Below are 12,425 nucleotides of genomic sequence, written 5' to 3'. Positions count from 1 at the left end.
GATCACCTGGGTGGGTCCTAAATGCCATGTTTCCTTATGAGAGAAGCAAATAGAGATCAGGCATAGAGGGGGTGATGTGAAGACAAATAGCACAGACAGAGGACTGATGCAGCCACAAGCTAAGGAATGCCGGCAGCCACGAAATGCTACAAGAGAGGCATGGATCCTGCCCTAGCGCTGCCCCGGGGAGTGCAGCCTTCCCGACATCATGACTTCAGCCCAGGAAAATGGATTTCAGACTTCTGGCCTCCAGAACTGAGTGAATAAATTTGTTTTGTTTTGTTCCGCTTAATTTGTGGGGATTTGTCACAGAGCCACAGGAAACTAATACACTAACCATGACTAATTCAAAGACGGTTATTAAGGTGGAGGGGGCTTCCTGATAGTGGCACTGGGGTCAGGGACCATGGATGCTAATTACTCAATAAAGAAGTCCACAAAGATGAAAACAGCTAAACATCTCTCAGGCTGTCACCACATCTTGAAGCTGAAACACCTTGGAGGACCCAGCTCTCTGGTTCAGGTACGTGACAGAAAATACCCAGTTTCAAATGGTGTTTCTGAGGGAGAAGGGACTTAAAGGCCAGGTCCCCTGCCTCCTGGGTGTGCCATATTAAGATACTGTCTGTAGCAGACATGTCTATTTTAGCTCAATCTATTCTTCCCCTCGCTATTGCCTATTTCCCATCTACCCCTCGGGTACAGCCTCATCTTGACTTGTTCTTTTTCTTTTTTAATTTTTTATTAACATATAATGTATTACTAGCCCGAAGGGTACAGGTCTGTGAGTCGCCAGGTTTACACACTTCACAGCACTCCTTGACTTGTCCTTGATGTTCTCCTCCACCTCTAAGGAACTTATCAGTCTCCTCCAACAACCCCTCTACTGTTACTGACCTTCCCTCTGATCTCAACAAGGCAATACTGGGATGGCCAGGACACTGGTGGGCTCTGAAACCTGGCTGCCTGTGTTTGAACCCCTTCTCTGCTACTTGTGTCCTTGGGTGGCCAAATTAATCTTTGCCTCAACTGTAACATGGAGCTAATGACAACAACTACTTCATACAATTGTTTAAGTATGTGCAGTGATTAGGAAAGTGCCTGGCACAGAATGTGTCACAAGCATATCACCGCTGTGACATCATTTATTGAAGGGCAGCTATGGCTGATGTGGTAACATGCGAAACTAAGTCCCAGAGCCTGTTACTCTCACCAGTTTTATTCTGAGTGACTTTTACATGATCTGCCCTCAAAATAATCCCCCCAGGGCACCTGGGTGGCTCAGTCAGTTGAGCATCTACCTTCGGCTCAGGTCATGATCTCAGGGTCCCGGGATCGAGCCCCACATCGGGCTGTCTGCTCAGCAGAGAGCCTGCTTTTCCCTCTCCCTCTGCCTGCTGCTCCCCCTGCTCATGCTCTCCGTCAAATAAATAAATAAAATCTTAGAAGAAAAAAAAGACGCCCCTGGAATTAACGCATATTCCTACCAACAGCAGGCAATAATGGCATATTCACATAACAGAACACCATGTGGCAATGAGAATGAATCTATACTAACGATTCCATTCACGTAAACATTTGTGATGGTAGAAGTCAGAACAGAGACTACTGGGGGAGATGAGTAATGACTAGAACCAAGCATCAGGTACTGGTTGGTATGTGCTTTCTCCTGATCTCGGTGATTATAAGGCTATGTTCTTGGTAATATTTCAAGTGGTACATTTTCCTGTATGTATATATTTTTTAAAGATTTTATTTATTTATTTGACAGAGATCACAAGTAGGCAGAGAGGCAGGCAGAGAGAGAGAGAGAGAGGAGGAAGCAGGCTCTCTACTGAGCAGGTAGCCTGATGCGGGGCTCGATCCCAGGACCCTGGGATCATGACCTGAGCCGAAGGCAGAGGCTTAACCCACTGAGCCACCCAGGCACCCCTCCTGTGTGTATATTATACTTCAAATTTTAAGTTAAGTGATTCCCCCAGCCTACCACTAATTGGTCAATCCAAGCATGTGACACAACTGCTCGTTCAACTGCTGGTGAATAAGGAAGGGGCAGTGAAGCCACCAGGTGCCAGACTTTAGGGAGCAGGTAAGTTTGGAGTGTGACCACAATCACCCCCTAAGTAAAAGGGCCAGCTCTTTGTCTTCCTACTGAGACACCTCAGCACTCCTTATGAGAGAACTAGAGCATTTCCTTGGCCCACCGACCAAATCAAAGGGCATGGCAGGCATGCTATTCTAGAAAAACTGGTAAATGGCAGCTGTAAATGCTACAACAGCTTGGCATTTCCCAGTTTAATCCCTAGAAAACCATCCATTCCACATAAAAACTGGGTAAACAAAATGAAAGCCTTAAGAGCAGTAGCTATTGGTTTCGAAGTCAGGACTTAAATCTTGCGAATGGACTCCTTGACGCAGACAGAGTTTTGCAGTAACACTGAAACAGAGCTTAACTGGCTGGGCCTGATGTAGCCCAGGCCCCTGCATTACAAGGGGTTTTTCATTCTCGTCACAATCACAGGGACTGCGGAACAACAGCTAAAGACTTTCCCACACATTATACACATAAAAACGTTTCTCCACCAGGTTTGTTATTCCTGAAGATTTTTGTTACAGTGGCTCTTTTGCAAGGGAAGAAAACCTACCCTAACTTTGCTTGAACAAAAAGACAACAAAACAAAAACAAAGTTATATTGTACTGGTTACTGGAACTCAAAAACCAAGCTGTATTTCTGGCTTCAGATATAGTCTAATGTAGTTGTTCAAACAGAAGCTTCGAGGGTGATTGCTCTTCAACTCTGATTTTTCTTTTGCTGTGTTGACGTTCTCCTCAGCCTCCACAAGAATCTAAGAGCTCTTCTCAGCTTTAAGACGAAGGGGGTAAAAGAAGAGTATTTCTTCCTAGTAACTCCTGCCAAGTCCTGCAGCTATGACTGGACCACGCTGGGTAAACTACTGACATCTGAACCACCAGCCACGGCTGAGGGGAAGGAATGTGCAGTTGAGCCAGGCCTGTGTCACACATCCTGCTCCTGAGTGGAAGACAAAAGCCAAAGGCAAATTCAGTAATCTACTACCAGTAAAAGGGGGTGAAAAACTCTGGGAGGCCAAAATGACAAATGTCCAGGACAGGTTTGTCTCCAGGGTGGACATGCTCATGATGACCTAGCTTGGAAGAAGTCCTAAAGGTTTTTCCATACTTGACACACTCATAGGTTTTCTCTGCAGTATGGCTTCTTTGATGCTGAAGAAGATTTCTTTTGCCACTGAAGACTTTTCCACACGCATCACATAAATAGGAAGACTCCTGAATATGGATCCTCAGATGCCTTTTTAATTGTTCCTGAGCACTAAAGGCTTTTCCACAATCTATGCAGTCAAAGGGTTTCTCTTCACTGTGGACTCTCTGGTGCCGAGTTAATTTTGTATGAAAATTGAAGGCCTGACCACATATTTTACAAGAATAAGGCTTTTCCCCCGTGTGAATACGCTGATGTTGGCTAAGATGGGACGTCCTTCCAAAGCTCTTGCCACACTCATTACATTCATAGGGTTTCTCTCCGGTGTGGATTTTCTGATGTCGAAGTAGTGGTGAATTACCAACAAAAGCTTTTCCACACTCATTACACTCATAAGGTCTCTCCCCAGTATGGATTCTTTGATGTATAACAAACTCAGAACTGCTGGTAAAACTATTTCCACACTCTCCACAGAGATAGGGCCGGTCCCCACTGTGGATTCTCTGATGCCTGATCAGATTGGCATTATCATTAAAGGCTCGTCCACACTCTTCACACTGATAGGGTTTCTCTCCAGTGTGGATTCTCTGGTGCCGAATTAATGAAGAATTGCCATTAAAGGCTTTTCCACACTCATTACACTCAAAGAGTTTCTCCCCAGTGTGGATTCTCTGGTGTCTCACGTAATACGAAAAATAACTGAAGCATTTCCCACACTCCTCACATCTGAAGGGTTTCCTTGCACAGTGCATTCTCGGAACCTTTCCTTTAATATTTTTCACTGTGGGGATTTCCTGGTGCTTTTCCAGTTCACAGGCTTCTAGAAAGTTGGCTCCATGAACAGCACTCTTCTGCAACCCATGTGACAATATCACATCTCTTTCTTCAGAAATTCCCTGTGTTGATGTGGACTCATTGCCAATGCTGGTCTCAGTATCTAATATAACATAAAACACAAATGCCACCTGAGAATTATGCTAGAAACAAAACAGTATTGGAAATTATAGAGCCTTTAGAGATTATTATTCCAACCCCCACACTGGACTGCTAGCAAGACCAGGCTACTAAAATCAAAGTGCCAAATATCATACAGAGAACAGTCGAGGAGAGATAGGGTATTGGTATACACAGCACACACCAGGTTGCTTCCTAAAGTTTTCCAGACTCCAGACTTTTTGAATAACTTCTCTCTGGTACATTCTATTATCTTTCCACCTTACCATATTCATAGGCCTACAAAATAGCAAAGGCACAGGCCCTAAGAGCAAGTGGTGACACTGGGGCTGGCGAGACTCAGAGTCAGAATGTACAAAAGAACAGAGTCAGAATACAAAGGTGATGAAGGAAAAAGATTCTTTTAAAAAATTCATACACTCAAATGGCCCAAAAGCCTGGAGACACTAAGCATTAAAGGCACTAGGCTGTGACAAGGCAGAGAGAGAAGAAAATCCCACTCAGAGGTTCTCAGCTGCAGGACATCCCCCCAAAGTTGTTCACTGCAGGTTCATAGAGGACAATGAACTCCCTAAAATTGCTGGAAATTCCTGTCTTGTTATCAGACTCTCACAAAAGTCTGAATCTCAAACATGCAGAAACTTTATTTGGAAAGGAAGAATACAGTTTACTTAGATACAGCAAGACTGCAGAGCAGTTCTTCTCATTTTAGAAAAAGAAGACAAACAGCCACCTGTAAAATGGCATTCGTATTCCAAGACTGGATGCCATTTACCTCAGTTAAAGTCAATCTACTTTTTTTTTTTTTTTTAAGATTTTAGTTATTTGTCAGAGATCAAGCGAGAGTGCACAAGCAGGGGGAACAGCAGGCAGCGGGAGAAGCAGGCTCCCTGCTGAGCAACTAGCCCAATGCCAGGCTCAGTCTCAGGACCCTGGGATCATGACCCAAGCCAAAGGCAGATGCTCAACCAACCGAGCCACCCAGGTGTCCCCAAGTCAATCTGTTTTATATAAAATGCTGGACTAATTTTGTTTTAACATTAATCTGGGTTACCTGGGACTCTTCTGCTCATTAATCAAGTTCATCCTTCAAGTATGAGTTAAACTAGTAAGAGCCCTTGGAGATAGGCGGTGGGAGAGGAGACACTGGAGACTGAAGTGAACAGGGCAACGAGCAGTATAGAAGACAGTGATCACAACTGAGACCTGGCGGTCTGCTCTTTACACCCTGCCTTGTTCTTGCTACTAGGGTGCTCACTTATAAAACCAGGACTTGGGCAATCAATGACCAAAATACTGTTTATTTTCCTGCTGCCCCATAATCTGCCATCATCTAGATCAGGATCCCCACAGCAGTTCTTCCAAGCCACCACCTTCCTAGCCATTACCGCCACCTTCCTGCTGAAAGAACAAAGCTGCCCAGATGCAGTGCCTTCAGTGTCTTTCCCTTCCATTTCTACCCCCACTCGTTCCAAGCCATCTGCTGCCCTCTTACATCTCATGCTTCCCAATCACCCCTCATGCCATCTCCTCCCTTCCCCAAGCCTCACTGCTCTACCAGCTCTATCATCCCTCCTCTTCATTACCAACCATTTCCTTCTGCAGACCCTCAAGTCCACTTGGGCTTAATGATCACCCCTTCACATCCAACTTTTTCTTACAGTAGTGTTTTTCAAACTGCCTTCAGATCAGGTCATGATCTTAGGGTGCAGATCGAGCCCCACATCAGGTTCTCTGCTCAGTGGGAAGCCTGCTTCCTCCTCTCTCTCTGCCGCCTCTCTGCCTACTTGTGATCTCTGTCTGTCAAATAAATAAATAAAATCTAAAAAAAAAAAAAAAAAAAAAGGATAAAGCCCTCAGATCCACCACACACCCTGCATTCTAGATTTCCCATACAAGGCTGAGTGAGTAAGACACAGCAACTACCTTCATCCCTACCACTGGCTGAGTAAAGGGGGTCAGGGTATACTGTAGACTAGGCCAACCTCAGATTCTAGAAAGCTTACTTGGGCTTTAAGTCCTAAGCTTCACGCTCTTCTACCGCTTACTAGAAAAGACAAATACTTATAAGTGCTCCAGAAATACCTATTTTAAAATATGCTCTCCAGGTAACTGTCCCTGAACATTAAACTGCAAAATTCTTCTGAACAATTTACTGGACCCTCTACTCCTTTTCTTAGGCCAGATAATCTACCTTCTTTTTTTTCCACATGGGATCCATTGTTGTAAGTCAAATTTGGAACATAAAACCTGCCACTGAAGCAGCTTACTTGAGCTTCTAAATGGTAATTTCTCCAACTTCTCCTTCTGCTGTGCTCCCACAGCCCACTACCTATATACAAACAACAGCTTTTAATACACTTTTTAAAAGTTCTTTACATCTATCCCCATAGCATGTATCCTCCAGAGCTTTTTAAACAAAGCTTGGCACACGGTAAATGCTGAAAACCACCTGTGAACAAATCCATCTTGTCCAAAGAAGGGGGAACCACTTAGATAGGAAAAGCTCAAACTCAGAAAGGAGTAATGGATTCAAAAACTACATAAACCCTAAGGGGAACCTGTTATCTTGTTAAGAGTTAAAATTAATGGGAAAGGTTTTGTATTTTACTTATAAGAGAAATCAACCATTTATTTAAATTCTTCCCAGCATGGTTCATTTGAAAATACAGTGCTCTATAAAGCTCCATAGTTGCCAGTTCTAAACCTTCCTCCTTACCTTTACAGATGTCTTTGGTCCCCTCTGCAGATGGGTTCTCCTGTGCCTCCAAGCCCCAAGGCAAATTCTCTCCCTCCAGAAGTGAGATCAGGGCAGGTTTGGGCACTGGGTATCCTGAAAAGGGGGGAGAAAACGGCACCTTTCGGCTGTGTGTCCAATTGTCAAAAGAAGGAAAACCCCAAGGGCCTCGGTAAGATGAGATCCACAGAACAAGGCCCGGGACTGGAGAAAGCCAAGATTTGATCAAGAAAGCAAGCATCTGTGATCCTTTCCTACTTAAAGAATAGATAAGTTAGTGAGATCCTACAGACACAGGGAAGGGGTCACACCCTAGCTAAGAAATTAGCTCTGGCAATGAAAACTATGTACTCCTTACTGTGCAGAGCCCCTTAGAAGATGGGATATACTCTTACCAGGGGACAGCAATTCCATAAATTGCGACCAAATTGACCCAAGATCTCTCCCTACCCAGCAACCTTTGAAGTGGGTCATTTGGTTTTAGCCCTGGAGCCAGAGTGGAGGATACCAGAGACAACCACTCCCTCTCCACACTGCACACCCAGCCTATTAGGAGAGAACAAGGAAGGAAACAGGAAAGCACAGCTCTGAGTCCCAGAAGGAAAGCAGCCTTACCCAGGGATGTCAAGTTCCCATAATTCTCCAGCATCACGCTTCTGTATAGGGCCTTCTGTGTGGGAGAAAGACCAGCCCATTCTGTCCGGGTGAAGTAGACAGCCACATCCTTAAAGGTCACCAACTCCTAAAACAAGAGGTTCCTGCTGCCCCAGAGCCAATTTTCTGACTCATGGACAGAGTACAGGGCATAGGGGACACTATGAGTGAGGGGTCCTAATAGGGACTGCTAATGAGAAAAAGTGAAGAAACTGGATGTTGGACCATTAAATCACTATTTCTACAACCAAAAATCCAAAACTTCTTTCATTAACAGAAGAGCTTCCATTAGGACATGAAATATAATATTTCATAACACAGTAACATTCAAAAACCTTGGATAATCTCCCATTAATTAAACTTCCCAAAGCAAATTCTTTGATTTTATAAATACTCCTAATATTTTGTTGTTACACCTATGAATGGACATTAGCTTCAATCGATCTAGACTCCCACTCACAGGTAGCATGTCAGGACCTACCTGTTCCCCCTTCACTGCCTCAGTGCCCAGGTAATCAATCCATCTGTACCCGACAAATGTTCATTCTTTTTTAAAATTTTTTTTTAAAGATTTTATTTATTTATTTGAGAGAGAGACAGTGAGAGAGAGCACGAGAGGGGAGAAGCTCAGAGGGAGAAGCAGACTCCCCGTGGAGCTGGAAGCCCAATGCGGGACTCAATCCCGGGACTCTGGGATCATGACCTGAGACAAAGGCAGTTGCTTAACCAACTAAGTCACCCAGGCGCCCACAAGTGCTCATTCTGCCCCAAATCTCAAGCCCACCTTAACAAGAAGAGTATCATGGTCTGCTCTGATGAGCCTGTCTCATCCAATCCCGATCTGTGTTTGAAGAGCTATACTGCCTGTACTTAAGAACATCTAGCAGAGATCTTAGTGCCGCCTGGAGCAGTCTATTCTGATGGACTTCCTGATGGGTCTTCCTGGGAGAATCTGCTTTTGGAATCAAATTGCTGCTGGACAGCTCTTTTAGGGGCTTTTCTTTATACCTCCAAGACAATCTACAGTCGCTTCTACCAACCAAGTCTCAAGATTTTTCAACAGCCCCTCCTTTCCCTTCTCTGACGGCCCCAGCTCTACCTCCCCAGAAAGTGCCAGCATCTGGTTTAGACCCTCTACCTACTCCTTAGACTTTAGTATCAACCTGGTTACCTGAACATGCAATGAATATCCTCCGACTTTCTAATGCCTCAACTGATTCTGCAGATCCCCATCTTCCACTAGTTCCAGCACTCCCTGGTGACCTAATATGCCTGACCCATCAACTACACCAAATTTATCTTCCAACCAAAACTGGCTTTTCTAACTCATATAAACTAATCGGCACAATGAGCGACAATATTGTTTCCCTCAGTTAACAGTACCAATTTCAGCCCGGACACCTACACTACAACCTGAAATTTACCCGAGACTAACTCACTCTAGTCACTCCCCATTTCTCATATGCAGCTGGTAATCAGATCCTGCCAGTTTCATTGCCCAAATATTTCCAGAATCTGACTCTTCTACACCATCATACAATTAGTACCCTAGCTCAACAGCTGGGGACACTTAAACAGCTGCAGGACAGTTCCAGGCTGTCCTGCATTGAATCCATCCTCAGCCAGCACATACGATGATCTATTTTAAAATGACAACATGACCCGCTAAACTCAATGACTTAATGAGTCAGCACTAACTACAACAGTGGTTCTTAGAGTGTGGTTCCCCAGAGCAGAAGCAGCAGCAGGAGGAAGACCAGGAGAAGGAAGAGGACTGGGGAGGTGGGGGAGAGAAGGAGGGGAAAGAAGGGGAAAGGAGGAGGAGGAGGAGCAGGAGCAGAATCTGAAAACCTTTTGGAAAGCAAACTGGTAGGCCCCACCTGAAAGCAATTTCTGCTTTAATGAGCCCTCCAGATGATTCTGGAGCACACTAAAGTTTGAGAACCCTGGACTAGAGGATAAAATCAAAGCTCAGGACACTGAGCTTCATCAGGTGATAAGTAGTGAGAGGAAGGCATGAGACTGTACACAGAGCAACTAGCTGGAATGATGTGCCAACAAAAATCCCAGAAAAGGAATGATAAACCATGAATGATGGCAATATAAAACATGGGACATGTGAAAGAGATAGCAGGCAGGAGGAGTTGGGACTTGGTGCCTCTCTAGAAGTGGTATCAAAGGAGAATGAGTCAACAACCACTCAACAATCTGGAAACAATCAGGACTGTGTGATATGGTGGTACCAGTGACTCACCAGCACTTACAGAAGATGAGAAGAGGGTGGAAGCTATCGGGAAGATAGTGCATCGATTAAAGTGAGGGAGAGGGACCTACAAGATGTCAGAAATCCAGGATTGGGATTTGGGATATAGTTCATGGATGTTAAGTTACTGGATAAATAAGTCCCGAGAAGAGGAAATGATAATCAAAACCTAGCAACTCCCCAGTTAAAAAGTGAACTACAACTCAAGAAATCAATTTCCCAGTTCCACAAATGTAAAGTACTTAATGCTCACTTTACAGATGAAAGTCCATCAGAATACGGAGTTCAACTGATTGGCTCAAGACCACAGAGTCCTGATGGGATCCCTAAATTCAGGTGTCCCATCCTAGCACAGAAGATTTCCCCCATCACAGCCTGCTGGTGCCTCACCTTAGCCAGCAGCAGTGACATTGAGGATGATATATTTTCCCTGGTTACGAAGCCAAACTTCTTTAAGAGGACAAAGGCTAGGAGCCCCTTTTTCTTGTCTTCTTCCTGCTTGCCCTCTGCCCCCACCTCCCAAGAACCTTGAAACTTCACTGATCTCGATCACTTCCACCAAACACTGGATACTTATACCACCAACCTGAGTCCTTCATTCTCAGAGATCCCTCCATGGGGGTCCCTACTGAACCTGGGCGCTCTCCAGTTCAGCAGAGAGCTAGAGAACAGGAGACCACTGATTCCCCGGACACTTCCTCCAGCCAGTGTTTGCTGGGCTTCTGGCTGCTTAGCCCCTCACCATCAACTTTCTCCCCAACATCCAGTCCTACAGGAGAGAAAGAAAAGATGCCTTCCTGCTGCTTTGTTCTAAGAGTCTTGCCAGAATTATCCCTCTCGTGCCCCATTCCTTTCAGATTAGATCTCTGAAGGCTAACCTGAGGGAGTCACAGCTCACCTGGTGCCAGGCGTTCAGGGGCATGGCTGCCATCACCTGGGCTCCCTCTCGGTGAAGGGCAGGGGCTGAGGGGAAGAAGCAAAGAGAACCATGAGTGAGCTTGGCCCAGTCAAAGGCTCTCCTTTAAACCAACAAACCTGTGACCAATAACAACAGCAGCCATCATTTATCCAATGCCCATTGGAGAAGTGGCATGTATTTCTTCCTTCACCCCACTCCATAAAATGAAGTGTGACTTCGGAAGAAATAGATTTTGAAAGATTAAGTAACTTGCCCTCAGGCACCAGAGCCTGTACCACCATCAAGCCATTCTGCCTGTCCTGGGTAAGATGTAAGTAAAGGGGGAACAGGAGTACACAAAGAGCAAAACAAGCAAAGACAAAAGAGCAAAACCTAAGACGAGGAAACCCAGGCCTTTATTTTAAAAAAAATAAACTGAGCCTGGGTGGCTCAGTCTGTTAAGCATCCAACTCTTGATTTCAGCTCAGGTCAGGATCTAGGGATCATGGATCCACTCCCACGGTGAATACCCCCCCACCCCTCCGTGCAAAGTCTGCTTGTCCCTCTCCCTCCGATCCTCCCCTGGCTTGCACTCTTGTGCTCTGTCAAACAAGTAAATAAATAAAAATTTTCAAAAACTCAAAACTTTTACAGAGAAACCTAAAAAGGAAAAAAAAAGTTATTGGATGTAAAATTCATTCAGTCTCCACTTTAATGCTCTGAATTTTCTTTTTCCCAAATGAGAAAACAAGGCTATGAGAATAATTTTCTTTACCAAGGTCACAAGGTGGTAGATGAAACTGGATTCCAACCAGATGTACCATATTCCAAAGGTCACATTTTCAGTTAACTACACTAGATCACTTCCAGTAATAATCCCAAAAGGATCTTTTAGAGCCTGATACAGTGATTCTGAGGTTAATATGGAACAGTCACCAAGAAAATCGAGAGAAAAGAATCGCAGAGTAAGTCTTTTTTCTTTTTGTTCACCACTCCATTCTAGGACCCAGTGGTGACTGATTAGCAAAGGACCATGAAAGGCCACCTCACCATGCCAAAATGCTAGGTTATTACTTTAACTATATCATCCCCTACAGACACTTTGTATTTTTTTTTTAAGATTTTACTTATTCATTTGACAGAGAAAGACACTGCAGAACCACCAGCAGGGGGAGCGGGAGAGTGCGAAGCAGGCTTCCTGCTGAGCAAGGAGCCTCATGAGGGGGCTAGTTCCCAGGGTTCTGGGATCAGGACATGAACCAAAGGCAGATGCTTAACAACTTAGCCACCCAAGTGCCCCGACACTTCGTATTCTTACTAAGCAGTCATATTCTGCCCCAAAGCCACTATCTTCCCTAACCTCACTGCATGCTGTCATTTCCTGCTGGCCTCATCTTGTGCCACCCCCTCCTTTGTTTAGCCACTCTGGCCTTCCTTCAGTTCCCTCTACTGTGCTAATTCAGGGCCTTTGTACCCGCTATTGCCTCTGTATGAATACTCTTCTCCAACCTTAGGACCTTTGTAACTGATACGGTCTGCCTACAATACTCTCCAGCAGCCTGACCCTAGCTCACCTAGATAATACTAGATCATCCCTCAGATGGTGCTCTACAAACCAGGTTAGCTTCCCACGTTAGAATCTCCACTCATACCGTGTTCCCTTTACTGTATACCACCTCT

General features: G+C 44.8%; 1 protein-coding gene across 1 annotated transcript; it reads right to left on the bottom strand.

Moving 5' to 3' along the window:
- Positions 1-2,036: 2,036 nt before the first annotated feature.
- Positions 2,037-10,802, bottom strand: LOC111152736 (zinc finger protein 19). Its single transcript, XM_022511332.1, has 4 exons — positions 10,746-10,802; positions 7,546-7,672; positions 6,913-7,026; positions 2,037-4,176 (listed from the first exon to the last, which is right to left on the bottom strand). The coding sequence occupies exons 1-4, from the start codon at positions 10,776-10,778 to the stop codon at positions 3,074-3,076; spliced, it is 1,377 nt and encodes a 458-aa protein (XP_022367040.1). The 5' UTR covers positions 10,779-10,802; the 3' UTR covers positions 2,037-3,073.
- Between the last annotated feature and the right edge of the window lie 1,623 nt (positions 10,803-12,425).

This window comes from Enhydra lutris, unplaced genomic scaffold (genome assembly GCF_002288905.1).
Source record: "Enhydra lutris kenyoni isolate GAN:26980312 unplaced genomic scaffold, ASM228890v2 scaffoldscaffold30, whole genome shotgun sequence".
Classification (NCBI taxonomy): Eukaryota; Metazoa; Chordata; class Mammalia; order Carnivora; family Mustelidae; genus Enhydra; species Enhydra lutris.
Note: the sequence above shows the minus strand (reverse complement) of the source record. Positions and strands in the feature narration are given on the sequence as shown.

Excerpts from the sequence above, each read along its gene's own strand:
- LOC111152736 (XM_022511332.1), bottom strand. The coding sequence starts at position 10,778 with ATGGCAGCCATGCCCCTGAACGCCTGGCACCAG. Across the intron at positions 7,673-10,745 it reads CCCTGAACGCCTGGCACCAG|GAGTTGGTGACCTTTAAGGA; the intron begins GTGAGCTGTGAC and ends CTCTTGTTTTAG. Across the intron at positions 7,027-7,545 it reads TGGGAACTTGACATCCCTGG|GATACCCAGTGCCCAAACCT; the intron begins GTAAGGCTGCTT and ends CCCCCTTTTCAG.